Source organism: Dromiciops gliroides, chromosome 1, assembly GCF_019393635.1.
Source record: "Dromiciops gliroides isolate mDroGli1 chromosome 1, mDroGli1.pri, whole genome shotgun sequence".
Classification (NCBI taxonomy): Eukaryota; Metazoa; Chordata; class Mammalia; order Microbiotheria; family Microbiotheriidae; genus Dromiciops; species Dromiciops gliroides.
The window spans coordinates 175941499-175954868 of record NC_057861.1 but is presented as its reverse complement, the minus strand read 5'-3'; the positions used below and the strand labels follow the sequence as shown (position 1 = coordinate 175954868).

The 13370-nt window shown below is 34.8% G+C and overlaps 1 protein-coding gene across 1 annotated transcript in view; it reads left to right on the top strand.

The window, feature by feature from the left end:
* Window positions 1-13370, top strand: part of RANBP9 (RAN binding protein 9) — a 90647-nt gene that overhangs the window by 63040 nt on the left and 14237 nt on the right. The window contains 6 exon segments of the mRNA XM_043987361.1: window positions 3704-3816; window positions 5011-5119; window positions 6001-6191; window positions 7393-7537; window positions 9218-9339; window positions 11177-11328. Of these exon segments, the coding sequence (XP_043843296.1) occupies window positions 3704-3816; window positions 5011-5119; window positions 6001-6191; window positions 7393-7537; window positions 9218-9339; window positions 11177-11328 (832 nt within the window).

Sequence of the window (13370 nt, the reverse complement as noted above, 5' to 3'; positions counted from 1 at the left end):
TTGAATCATATAATTGGTTACAAATTACTTACATTCAAATTAGTGCTTTTTTTTTAGGAGGAGTCATTTATCATCCTGAGGAATTAATTCCACATAATATATAGTGTAGCTTTTTAGATACATAAAAATAAACATGGCACTATTGAAAATAAGCATGACACCCAAATATATACTAGTAGAACAGTTGCTCATATTTAGGCTTATTGATAGAGGATGAAGAAAATTTTAGATTGTACATTTTGCTTTTTATAACAACAAATAAGCAGCATTTATAAGTGTTTAATTATGTACCAGGAACTGTACTAAGTGCTTTACAATTATTATCTCATTTGATCTTTACAGTAATCCTGGATGTGGGTGCTATCATTATCCTCAATTTATGAGGAAACTGAGGCAAACTGGTTAAGTGCCCAGGTTCACACAGCTAAGCTAGTTAAGTGTCTGAAACTGGATTTGAATGTAGGTTTACTGACTTTTAGGCCTGGTTCTCTATCCACTGTTCCATCTTTCTAGGTAGTAAGTTATTCTGTAGGGGTTAATTCAATTTTAGCTCACTAGGAGAACTTGGACAAGGCACTTGTGTGTACTAGGTAAGGCTTGAATCTCTTGAATACTTTTTGCTTTCACATATTCAGTATAGCTTATCTCCCAGTATGCCATGGAAGACAGAATTTTCTAGCATTAAAAAAGTGTTATTTATTAAAAACTAGTATTAAAAATGTCTTGCTTTTAGTGAAATGAATTAGAACCTTGGTGGCCACCTGCTTCTCTATTGCCATTGCCTGCTAGTGTGGCAGGGTCACAACAGCTTTGATTAGCACTTTGAAAGAAGCAGGGCCCTCCAGCTTTGTTCACCAAAGCCATCATCAAGAGTGATACTATTATATAAAGCTAGGGCTTTGTAACCTAAAGGACGATTATGCCTAGATGTTATTAGAGGCATGTAGGGGAATAAATATAGTTTTGTTAGTTTCTGTGATTTTTCTAGGTCATAATTAGTTACTAAGATCCCTTTGCATAATAACATCAGCAAGTTAACATTTGTTTCCTTGAGATCCATACTTGTAAAAGAGGAAAGAAGAGGTAACCTGTTTTACTTCTAAGCAGAACTTTGGTTCACCTAATTTTTGTAAAATGTTTAGTTTACCTTAAGGGGAAGAGAATAACCGTTTATATAGTGCCTACTGTGTGTCAGGCACTGTGTTAAGTGTTTTAAACATATTAATGTTATCTCAGGGCAGCTAGGTGGCGCAGTGGATAGAGCACCAACCCTGGATTCAGGAGGACCTGAGTTCAAATCCAGCCTCAGACACTTAATACTTACTAGCTGTGTGACCCTGGGCAAGTCACTTAACCCCAGTTGCCTCACCAAAAAAAAATATCTCATTTGATCCTTTCAACAGTTTTACAAGGCAGGTGCTGGTTATCATCATCATCATCATCATCATCATCCCCATTTTACAGTTAACTGAGACAATCAGAGGCTAAGTGACTAGCCCAGGGGTCTCATAGCTAATAAGGACCTGAGGTTGGATTTGAACTCAGGTCTTCCTGACTCTAGACCCAGGATTCTATCCATTATGCCATCTAGCTGCCTCAAGAAAGCAAAAGATAGCCCTAGCATGTATTTCAGAAAAGCACAAAGTTTATGTTAATTAACTATAGATTATTCTTTTATATTCAGTCTTTATGAATAATTTAATTGACTTTGTATTTAATATAATTCATTAATGTTTAGCTATTTATGCAGTTGCACAGTATTCTTTGAGAAGTAAATCCCTCACCAGTCACTTATGTAGCAGTTTCTTATTCCAGTATTCTTAATGGGATTTTTTTGTCCTAGTTTTTGGGTTTTTTTCCTCCACAGGTCCTCAGTGTTAGTTACTACTACATTTGTAATAGTCTTTTCTTAGTGTTTATGTCCTTAAACTTTTATAGTTTTAAATTATGTTGATCGTTCCCTCAATGTAGCCTTAGAATTCCCCCTTTGACTTAATGGCAACAACCCTTCTTTTTACTTTATTACTTTTTAACTGCTTTTTTTACCTTTCTCCTGCCTGTGCAGTATGAATGTTTCCCAGTCTCTGCCTTGGGCCTTCTTCGTATTGCCCACTCATTTTCTTGTGTTCTTCTCTGTCCTCTGTCTCTTGAAGATCTCATCAGGTCTCGTGGGTTTAATTTTTTTTTCTGGCAAATTACTCGTATGCAAATCAAGTACAGATCTCTACCCTCAATTCCAGCCTTACATCTCCAGGTGTCTGTTGGATATCTCTACCTGCTGTTCCATCAATACTTGACACTCAACATGTCCAAAGCCTGAACTCCCATCTCCTTCTTAAAGCTTCCCCATCTTCTAAACTTTTCCATTTGTCTTGATGACATCATGGTTCTCCTAGTCATATAGGTTATAGTCTGAGAGTCATATGTGATCATCTTTACCCTTAATCAGTTGTCCACAACATCTGTCTTTTTGTTTGCATTCACCCAGAACACAACCCCAGTTCAGGCCCTTATAACCACTTGCCTGGATTGTACGTATACTAGCCAGGAAATGGGTCTCCTTTTGTTTATTGTTTCCACTTTTCAGTCCATCCATGTAATTGACAAAAATAAAACTTTTTAAGGCACAGGTCCAGTATAAAATGCAAACTTTCAGCCTGGCTGCCATTTAATTCTGTCTATAGTCTGCCTCCAACCTACCTTCAGTCACATAACTCTGCATGTTCTTTTTCTTTTAGTTTAGCTGATCCTTAAACTTGACATTGCATCTGAGATCTGTGTTTTTCCTCAACTTAGAGTATATTCTTTTGGCATTTCTACCTTTCAGATTCTTTATCTTGCTTAGATGTCACATTTCCCATATGGTCTTCCTTGTTCTCTTCTACTTGTCTTCAATTTAAAGTGTTTTCTTCATCGATTAGTTCAATGGTCCTTTGTCTGGTTCTTTCCTTTGCTTTTATCACTCACTACCTTGTAATATTTTATTAGACTTAAGTGTGTGCAAGTCCCTTTCTCTTCAAAAGAATGAGGTTAGGTACTATTTTGGTTTTGGAATTTGTATCACCTGTCACAGTGCCTTCTTTGCATATGGGATGCACTTAATAAATATTGAATGAGATTCAGCTGTTCCTCCACCACCACTAACACCATAGCTAATCACAGGGTAGAAGGGGCCACATTTGAATGCACACATTTTGAATGGATACACTTAGAATTTAGAGAAAGAATGTGGTCAATGGAATTGAGAGGTGGGAGGAATTCTGAATTTGGAGTTAGAGAGCCTGGCTTTGAATCATATCTCAGCCGCATATAATCTGTGTGACCTTGAGCAAAGTACTCCACCTCTCTGGGCCTCAGTGAGGTTCTCTTTGTCTGTAAAGAGATAAAAATGGAGTAGATGATTTTCTAGGTCCCATCCAGTTCTAAATCTATGACCTTGTGAAGGGAAGACCTTGGTGGGATAGGGAGTAAACATTTAGAAATAGATGATATTTATCCAATGGGACCTCGAGTTAACTAGCAATGAAAGCGTGTTTTGGAACATTTTTCTTTTTAAGGAAAAGCTACGTAGATGTATGACACATGATTATTTAGACATCTTTAAAAGTTGAGTTCTGAAGTATTTTTGAACACCAAAATTATAGAATGAAATACATATTTATTCAAGTAAGGATATGTTCATTTTGTGTTTTTTTTTTTTAAGAATGGTTTCATCTTACTTAGTACATCATGGGTACTGTGCCACAGCGGAAGCATTTGCCAGATCTACAGACCAGACTGTACTAGAAGAATTAGCTTCAATTAAGAATAGACAAAGTAAGAACTCAGAATATTTTATTTAGGGTTTAATTTTTCAGCTATGTCCTTTTTGTGATGTTTGTTTCTATAATGCTTTTCATTATAAAATGTTTACATGATTTTTAGAATAATTTTAGATCTACAGAGTTTATTCTAATAAACATGATGGTCAACTTCAAAAGAAAATGAATAAGAATTATCATAGAATTCTCTGTATTGATACAAAAATAATATTGCACAAATCTTTGGTAATATCTTCCTGATTGATGGCAAAGACCTTTGTGCCTACTTAGAAGAAAAAATCATTTATTTTAACTTTGAAAACAATAGATTGGTATGTAGAAGATATTTAAAATAAAAATTATTTAAATAATTGGTGGGGATTTGTGCTGAGGCCAAGTTTGTTGGGCCTATAGCTACAATGGCAAATTAGTTTGATTCTAATAGTCATGGACTGTATCAGAGTTTGTTTTATTGGTAACAGGCAATTTGATAAGACTTTGATAAGTTTAGCTTATTTTTTTGGACAACAGTCAGGTTATGAATGAAAGCCTAATAAAGAATTTTATTTGTTTTATAGTTCTTTAGTTTTTTTTTATTGCACTTGAAACCGCAATGTTTACTTAACATTTTTCATCATTATTTGTACATTGGCCTATATTGTATTTATTGAGCACAGATATGTGACTTTCTGGACTTTTAAAAAAATTATAGTTATATGGGAATACTAAACACAACAGTGCCCTATAACCAGTGTTACTTCAGAATAACATCATTTATACATTATAACCAAAAAATTCTGTAATATTAGTCTGGCTGAGAGACAGTCATGGTTTTGGGAGACTGAGCTACCATGTGAGCCCTAGTAGAATTAATTTCTCTTAATATTGGTTTGCTTATTTGTCACATTGCTTCCTAATTATTCAAAACATTATTTCCATATAACAATTTTCCTCCAGTAAATGTTGTTTTGCCTAAAATTATGGATTTTTTTTAAAGTGGGCCATTTAATGTCATTACTTATGGTATGCCTGTAACCCAAAGTGTGGTTCCTCATTTCTATTTGAGAGCAAGGCTTTCAAGGGAGAAATAGAAATCTATCATTGTGAGTAAATAATAAACAATTACTGCAGACTTTTAGTTGGCTTTTATTCTTTTAGTGTTTAAAAAACACTAAAAAAAGTTAACTTTTTACTTTATTTTAATGAAAAGGAATTCAGAAATTGGTATTAGCAGGAAGAATGGGAGAAGCCATTGAAACAACACAACAATTATATCCAAGTTTACTTGAAAGAAATCCGAATCTCCTATTCACATTAAAGTAAGTTCCTCTTAGGTTATTTGATATATAGGGAAAATTATTTTAATATTATGATTACTTTAAATTTAATTTTGCTCTTATTTAAATATTTGTAAGATTATTCTTTTAAAATGGAACATTTAAATGATGATAACATGCATTGTTTAAAAAATACAATATTCTGATATCTGACTTGTGCATTTTGCTTCTGTAATTTATCATAGGAATTATGATTTAACTCTTTTATTTTTAAAATAGTCCCTTGCAATAAGTCTTTTAGGGAATTCTTTTTAAATAATTAACCTGTTTCCTCAATATTTTTTGCATTTAAAAAATCTTGGTTCTGGAGTTATAGTTCCCATAGAATATCTCAGTGCAAGGGGGCAGCTAGGTGGTACAGTGGATAAAGCTCTGGCCCTGAATTCAGGAGGACCTGAGTTCAAATTCTGCCTCAGACGCTTGATACTTACTAGCTGTGTGACCCTGGACAATCACTTAACCCTCATTGCCCTGGAAGGGAAAAAAAAAAGAAAATCTCAGTGCAAGAGAGTAGAACTTCTACAGACTTATTTTGAAATGGATACTAATTTTCTTGATCGTATTAACCTCGTTCCTAGGAATATGACTGATTTAAAACAATCTTATTTTGCTTAACTTAATCATCTCAAATTATTGGTTATTTAAACTCCTTTAAACAAAAAGAATACCACCCTCCCTTCCCACCGTCTCCAGTATTTACATACAGTTTTGACAAAATTCTGAAAATCCCCTCCCCCCAAATTAGCCACTTAACATTGAAATCATTAATATGTAAGATACTGTCAAATACATTAAGATAAAGTACCAAGTTGAATGCCTTTGTGTAATGTCTACTATAACGTTATCTTTCTTTTATTCTTTAGGGTTCGCCAGTTTATAGAAATGGTGAATGGTACCGATAGCGAAGTAAGGTGTTTAGGAGGTCGGAGTCCAAAGTCTCAAGACTGTTATCCTGTTAGTCCTCGACCATTTAGTAGTCCAAGCATGAGCCCTAGCCATGGAATGAATATCCACAGTTTAGCATCAGGCAAAGGAAACACCACACATTTTTCTGGTGAGGGTTCATCTAGAAAACTTGGTATTTTTCTTTTCCTTGTAGTTTCTAATAAATGGGTAAAAAATATATAAAATGTTTTTCAGAAAGTTTCTTTTGAAGTAAACATTAAATGCTGATTTTTAGCCAGTTGGTAATTCTTTGATTTCAACATGGTAAGAACTCAATGACATGTTTTGTTGTGGATATGCTATACAAAGACTTGAAGTCAGGAAGATCTTGTTTCAAATCTCACCTCAGATACTTAATTATTTTATCCTAGACAAGTCATTTCATTCCTCCGTACCTCAGTTGTCGTAGCTGTAAAAATAGGGTTAGACTAGATGGCCTCCAGTGTTAAATTGAATAGTAAATATATGGTTCTGTGTATCTGGGCTTCTTATTTTTGGTGTCAAGATAGGGAAATATATAAATTGTCATTAAAACTCAGCAGTCAACTAGAGAGAGAGAGAGAGAGAGAGTGTGTGTGTGTGTGTGTGTGTGTGTGTGTGTGTTAGGGAAAGACCCTTATAACAGATATGCATAACAAGATTTTAACAATTCACATTTCTCATCTAAAAGTATTGGGGGGGTGGACAGTTTTTATCTGAAATCTGGTCATAGTGTAACTAAGTGGACCAAACTTTTAAAGGGGATATGGGTTGTCACTTAGGAAGTATATTTTTCAAGTTATAGTGTTATGGTTGATATGAAAATAGTACCTAATTAAGGCTGAATTTTATGTTTCCATATGTTTTGTAATAAACTAGATCAAATGGCAGGAAACATCTTATTTGTATTTGCCATAGTAAAATCCACCAAAATCTTTAGTGAAATGCTGCAGTTCAATCAACCTTAAGCATATACATTTTTTAATGAGGTGGCTATGTATTTCACTAGAGAATGTATGTATACTAGTACTTGGGGTACTAATGGTGTTCTGACACACTGGAAATTGACAATAAATGTTTGAGTTTTCACTGTTTTTCAGTAGGTTTGAGTTCATTAGCAAAATCAACTTTGTCGTCCATGGTTCAGTTCCCCCTCATTACATAATCTTTATGTCCTTAAATAAATAGTATGGTGCCTGGCATTTAGTAAACACTTAATAAATGCGTTTGTTATTTGAGATTTTTATTGTTTTATGCATTGTGACTAATATTAAATTACTTTTTTATTATTTAAATCTTGTATTCTTTTCTTTTATTACTGTTTCCTTTAGGTTTTGAAAGTTGTAGTAATGGAGTAATATCAAATAAAGTGCATCAATCTTATTGTCATAGTAAACACCAGTCAACCAGTTTAAATGTTCCAGAACTGAATAGTATAAATGTGTCAAGATCACAACAAATTAATAGCTTCACCAGGTAAGCAATTGCTTTAGGCCTTATAGCCTAGTTGCAAAGTAATATTTTAAAAGTGTGATCTTAGGTGGAGATTTATCTGGGATTGCCACCAGACCAGGATATAGGCATCTAGGATCAGGGAAGAAGAAACAGAGCCTGAGGGTAGGGAGGATGAGTAAGAACATTATCCTTGTGTGTGTGTGTGTGTGTGTGTGTGTGAGAGAGAGAGAGAGAGAGAGAGAGAGAGAGAGAGAGAGAGAGAAATTAGAATTATTATGAGAATTAGAAATTACAGCTAGAAGTCTTACGTGTGTGTGTGTGTGTGCGCGCGCGCGCGTGTGCTGTGTGAGAGTCAGAATCATAGTAAGCCCTTAGGAAGGTTAACTTAACTTAACCAAGGTTGCATATATGAAGTAGTCACAATTAGGCATTATTAGGCATTGGACACTAGCCTGGGAACCCAATAAACATTTGCAATACTGTTTCTTAGGGAAATTTTTCATGGTAATACAGCAAGAACCTCTTCTACCATGGGTAAGAAAGATTAAGCACCAAAATAAAAAATGAACTGAACAAACAAATTGGGTGACCTTTGTTCTAGTCCCAGATTGACCCTGGAGTAGAAAAGAAGACATGTTATAACTTAATCATTTATGGTTGAGGTGACAAAATATTTGATTAGCTATCCCGAAATTAACCAGATAAATAAAGAAAAATCAATACATTGTTTTAAGTGTTCTATCCAAAATCAAATTGGAAATAATGATGTTAAGATTATTTCTCCATGGAAATGGGCATAGAAGAAAAGTTGAGAGGAATCACTTCCTAGATTTAGTTAATTCTGACATTAAGTAGAATGGAAAAGTAAAATTATAAAGGATAGTTCAGATCAAGGTTTCATAGTGCATGGAATTTAGCTGGATTAGGAAAGGGTGCTAAAGAGGTCTAGAAGGATGAAATTTAAATAGAAACCCTTAGACTTGACTACAAGATTAAAAAAAAAAACAACATTTTGAGGATGTTTTAGAAGAAGGTAAAGAAGAAATTAGGCTATTGAACATTTTGAGGAAGAAGAGGAGTTTAAACAACAAATGTGCTTCATAGATTTTAGATATAAATGTGAGGAACTTTTGGGGGTGGACTTTTAAGATCGGAGGATACCTTTGCATTTTGGATAGTATGTGGAAAGGAGCTAGAAAAATGAGGGGACTGATAGCATTTCATGTCATGGAATTTTATTGCTAGCTAGGAACAGTAAAAAAATTTTGTGTATTGATAATTGTGAGGATTGAATGAAAATATATATGAAAAAACTTTCAAAAATATTTATACTTTTTTCCTTCTTTCCTGTAAGGCTAGATCATCTGATTAGTATCAACTGTGTATTTATCATGAATATATTAGTTTTGACTACCTTTTAAAAATTGTCATTCTGTATTATCATATTAACATAATTAGACATATGTTTGAGTAACATTGTATTTTATTAAGTACTTGTTGACTTGACTAGATCCTCATTGTGAGCTCTTGGTCATTAGGAGCACAACGGTACCTTTGGAAAATAATAGGAAAATTAGAAAGAAGTGGGGTTTGGGTGCATTTGATATAATGAGTTCAGTTTGGGAGATGTAACGTATTCTAAAACAGACTTTTTACAAGTATGGTATTTCTTGTAATTAGGTTTATTTTTTCCTTTTGCAGCAATGATGTAGACATGGAAACTGATCACTATTCCAATGGAGTTGGAGAGACTTCATCCAATGGTTTCCTAAATGGTAGCTCTAAGCATGACCACGAAATGGAAGAATGTGACACCGAAATGGGTCTGCAGTGATATTTCTTATATTTTTAACAAAAATGGTAGCTACAAGGTTATGTTTGTTCTTATTTGTACTCATTCACAACTGACAGACACAAAAAGAATTTACCAATGTGTTTTCTGCATTTTAAAATAATATAGTTTACTTAATTTCTGCATTTTTGAGGGGGATTACTAGAGGAAGTTGAAGAATACAGAAGCGAATAACCATTCTCATTCACATAATTCCTTTGAAAATAAAATGTCTAATATTTTTCCTTATTAAGTAATTTGGGTCTATACTTAAGTAATTTATTCTGGTTAAAGTTTTGCTGTAGTGGCACTTTTCAAATTAGTTTTAAAATCGTGTGTGTGTGTGTGTGTGTGTGTGTGTGTGTGTGTGTGTGTGTGTGTGTGTGAGTGTGAGAGAGAGAGAGTGTGTGTGAGAGAGAGAGAGAGAGAGAGAGAGTGAGAAGGTAGGGGATGTGGAAAGTCCTGTTTATTTAGATTTAGCTCAGAAGTCAACATTGGATAAGGGATAGTTTTGGTTGGCTTTTTTTCCAGCCAAACTGAACTCCATGTAATTAATTGAGCTGTCATTTTAAATCTTAATAGCATGCATAATTGCACTGTTCTGTTGCCTTATATTGCAAATAGTACTGCACAGTTCAGTGATTATTAGAATTCTCCACAGTTGGGAGAGTTAAAATTATTGAAGCTTTTAAATGATTTATTCAGCAGAAACTCCATGGCAGTATTGGATTTCTTCAGTGTGTTGAGGTAAACACATTTATTCAATTGTTAGTAAAGAAACAAATGTTCCTAGAGTGTTTATAAGCAAATGTGGTTTATAAATGCAAGGATATGGATTACCCTTTAAAAATAAACTTATTAACAAAGTTACATGCCCTTTTTTGGGGGGGGGTGAGGCAATTGGGGTTAAGTGACTTGCCCAGGGTCACAGAGCTAGTAAGTGTTAAGTGTCTGAGGCCGGATTTGAACTCAGGTCCTCCTGACTCCAGGGCCAGTGCTCTATCCACTGAGCCACCTAGCTGCCCCAGTTACATGCCTCTTTAAAGCCAAAAAAAACTAGTTTAAAAGCAGCTGCAACTTCTACTTATGTTGATGGAATCAACTTTGGAAGAACATCTTTTGTTTTATTTTAAAAAGTGATTTGGCAGTTAAGATAATTATTGTAAAACTATTTTCTAATATGACTTTTCATTATTAAGGTATATGGCTTTAGTAAAGATTTAGTGGGATTGTTCAAGAGTTCACCTCTTGGTTTCCAGAAAGACACTTTATTTTTACTTTGTTCTTAATAATTAATTCCATTATCAAGTGTATAGTAGTTAAGGCAGCCTGATAGATAACATAACCTTTTTGATTTCATGCTGCTTTGAGACTTTAAAAGCAACATTTTTTATTATACCTAAGTTATACTCTTCTGTTGCCCTCTTATAATTTACCTGTATGTGTATCTTAAGCTTTTCTGACTTGGAAAAGGTGAAGACAACATTAAAAACACAGCGCACCGTAATTAGATGTCCTGGGGTTACACAGAAATCAGTAATAAAACTGGAAAGGAATTGGAGCCTTCTTGTCCTTAATTTCATACTTATCCGTTGGATTTCTTGCTGATTTTATAAATGGTAAAAATGTATCTGTTCTAATGTTCAATGTTAACTACAGCTACAAAGCTAGACATCTGAGTTAGACTTCATTAGTGTTATATTTCTTAATTGAAATGTAAGGTGTATTTCATGAGTGGAATTGATTTGATTATATTGTCATTTTCTCTAGGGTAATAATAGGTTTAATTTTGGTGGGGTATTACTGATGGAAGGTCATTGTTCTTGTAGAAGTTGACTCAAGTCACTTGAGGCGACAGCTTTGTGGAGGAAGTCAAGCAGCCATTGAAAGAATGATCCACTTTGGAAGAGAATTACAAGCTATGAGTGAACAACTAAGGAGAGAATGTGGCAAGAACACTGCAAATAAAAAAATGTTAAAAGTGAGTTATTTCATTAAAAATGGGGTGCTGTGTATTTAACCTTTAAAAGGGTTACTTTTTTGCTCTCACCTTTTATGGATGAGATGAAGCCATTTTTTATCCTATAGATGAGAAGCACTTTCAATTCTTTTTTTTTTTTTTTTAGTGAGGCAATTGGGGTTAAGTGACTTGCCCAGGGTCACACAGCTAGTAAGTGTTAAGTGTCTGAGGCCGGATTTGAACTCAGGTACTCCTGACTCCAGGGCCAGTGCTCTATCCACTGTGCCACCTAGCTGCCCCCAGCACTTTCAATTCTAAACTGTGTTTGAAATGTAGCATCTGAAATTCTTTTTTGTATACTTAATGATGTGTGTACTTGTTTGTCTCACTATGTGTCCTGACATCCTGCACATTAAACAACTAACTGCCTTTGTATAGATTTTCTTAATGCCAATTATTTAGGAAATCTAGAGCATCCATTTACAATAACGCTGGAGAAAATTTTAATGTAAATGTCACAGATAATGTCCTGGTATTGACTACCACAATGTTTATGCTACTTTGTTGTAATTAATATTAAATAATGTTTTTTTTTCCCTAAAAAAAAGTGGCCTCAGATACTTGACACTTAATAGCTGTGTGATCCAGGACAAGTCACTTAAGCCTCATTGCCTCACCAAAAAAAAAAAAAAAAGATGAAGGAGGAGGAATATGGGAGAAATGGAGGACTTAAGACACCAAAGCTTTTTTAAATTAGGCCATCTTTTAAAATTACATAGTAAATTATTAGCTATTTTAAAGATAAAGATCAAATGACCATAGTCTCCTTATATAAGTTTGCATCTTTCTTGAGTCATATTAATAGATATATCCCTTGAAGGTACAGAAATTGTTTGAGATCATACTAGCCTTGTAAAGTTTTGATGGCCTTATGAATCTTTCCAAAGTTCTCTCTCAAAGCAATGAGTACATGAGGAAGAATGTAATCATATATGTACCATCACTTTGACTTCATAACTCTGATCCTCTGATTATCATCCTCACTCTCTTCATTTATTCCACTTTAAAGGAATTAGCTGATCCTTGCCAAGGCCACCCCTTCTAATTATTCCTTTGATTCCATTCCTTCCTGTCTCCTGGGAGCTTACCCTGTCTGTTCTCCACTCTTTCTCATCTCCAGTCTCTCTCTCCAGTGGCTTCCTTTCTTCCTTGCTACCTATAGATATTCCCCAAACTCAGAAAGTATGTGCTTAATCCTGCCATCCCCATAAGCTATTGATTATATCTTTTCTTTGTCTTTTCCTGAGAGAAAGATGTCTGTGCTTTCTCACTTTCCATTAAAAGTGGCTAAACCACTTCTCTGAAATGGTTTTCTCCAATGATCACTTAATTGTTGATAAATCCAGTGGTCTCATTCTTGTTTTACTTTTGGGGGGGTGTAATGGGGGTTAAGTGACTTGCCCAGGGTCACACAGCTAGCAAGTGTCAAGTGTCTGAGGCCAGGTTTGAACTCAGGTACTCCTGAATCCAGGGCCAACTGAGCTACCTAGCCTGCCCCCAGTGGTCTCATTCTTAACCATTCTACAACTCTTATTATTGTTTAGTTGTTTCTCTACTTTGTATGCTGTCTGCTCTCTGGTTTTCATGACATTGTTCTCTTGTACCTCTCTTTCCATCTGACTGTTCCTTTTTAGTTTCCTTCGCTGATCATCATTTGTGTCCTTCCCTCTATTTTTGTGTTTGTACCACCCAGGGCCCTATTGTGAATCCTGTTCTCTTTACTCTAAATTCTACTGGTGATCTCATCAATTTCCACATGACTGACAAATCTATATATCCCAGACCTCATTTTTTGTCTTGAGCTCTATGACTACCAGCCTGCTGGACATCTTTCCCTAGATGTTCTTATTTCTGTCAAGGATATGCTTATCTTTCCAGTAATCTAGTTACAAGGTCTAGAAGTTATTCTTGACCCTTCATTCCCCCTTACTTTGCATAGGCAGTTTGTTGCCCAGTCTTGTGGTTTCTACCTTCACAGTGGTCCCTTGCATCTGTCATCTCCT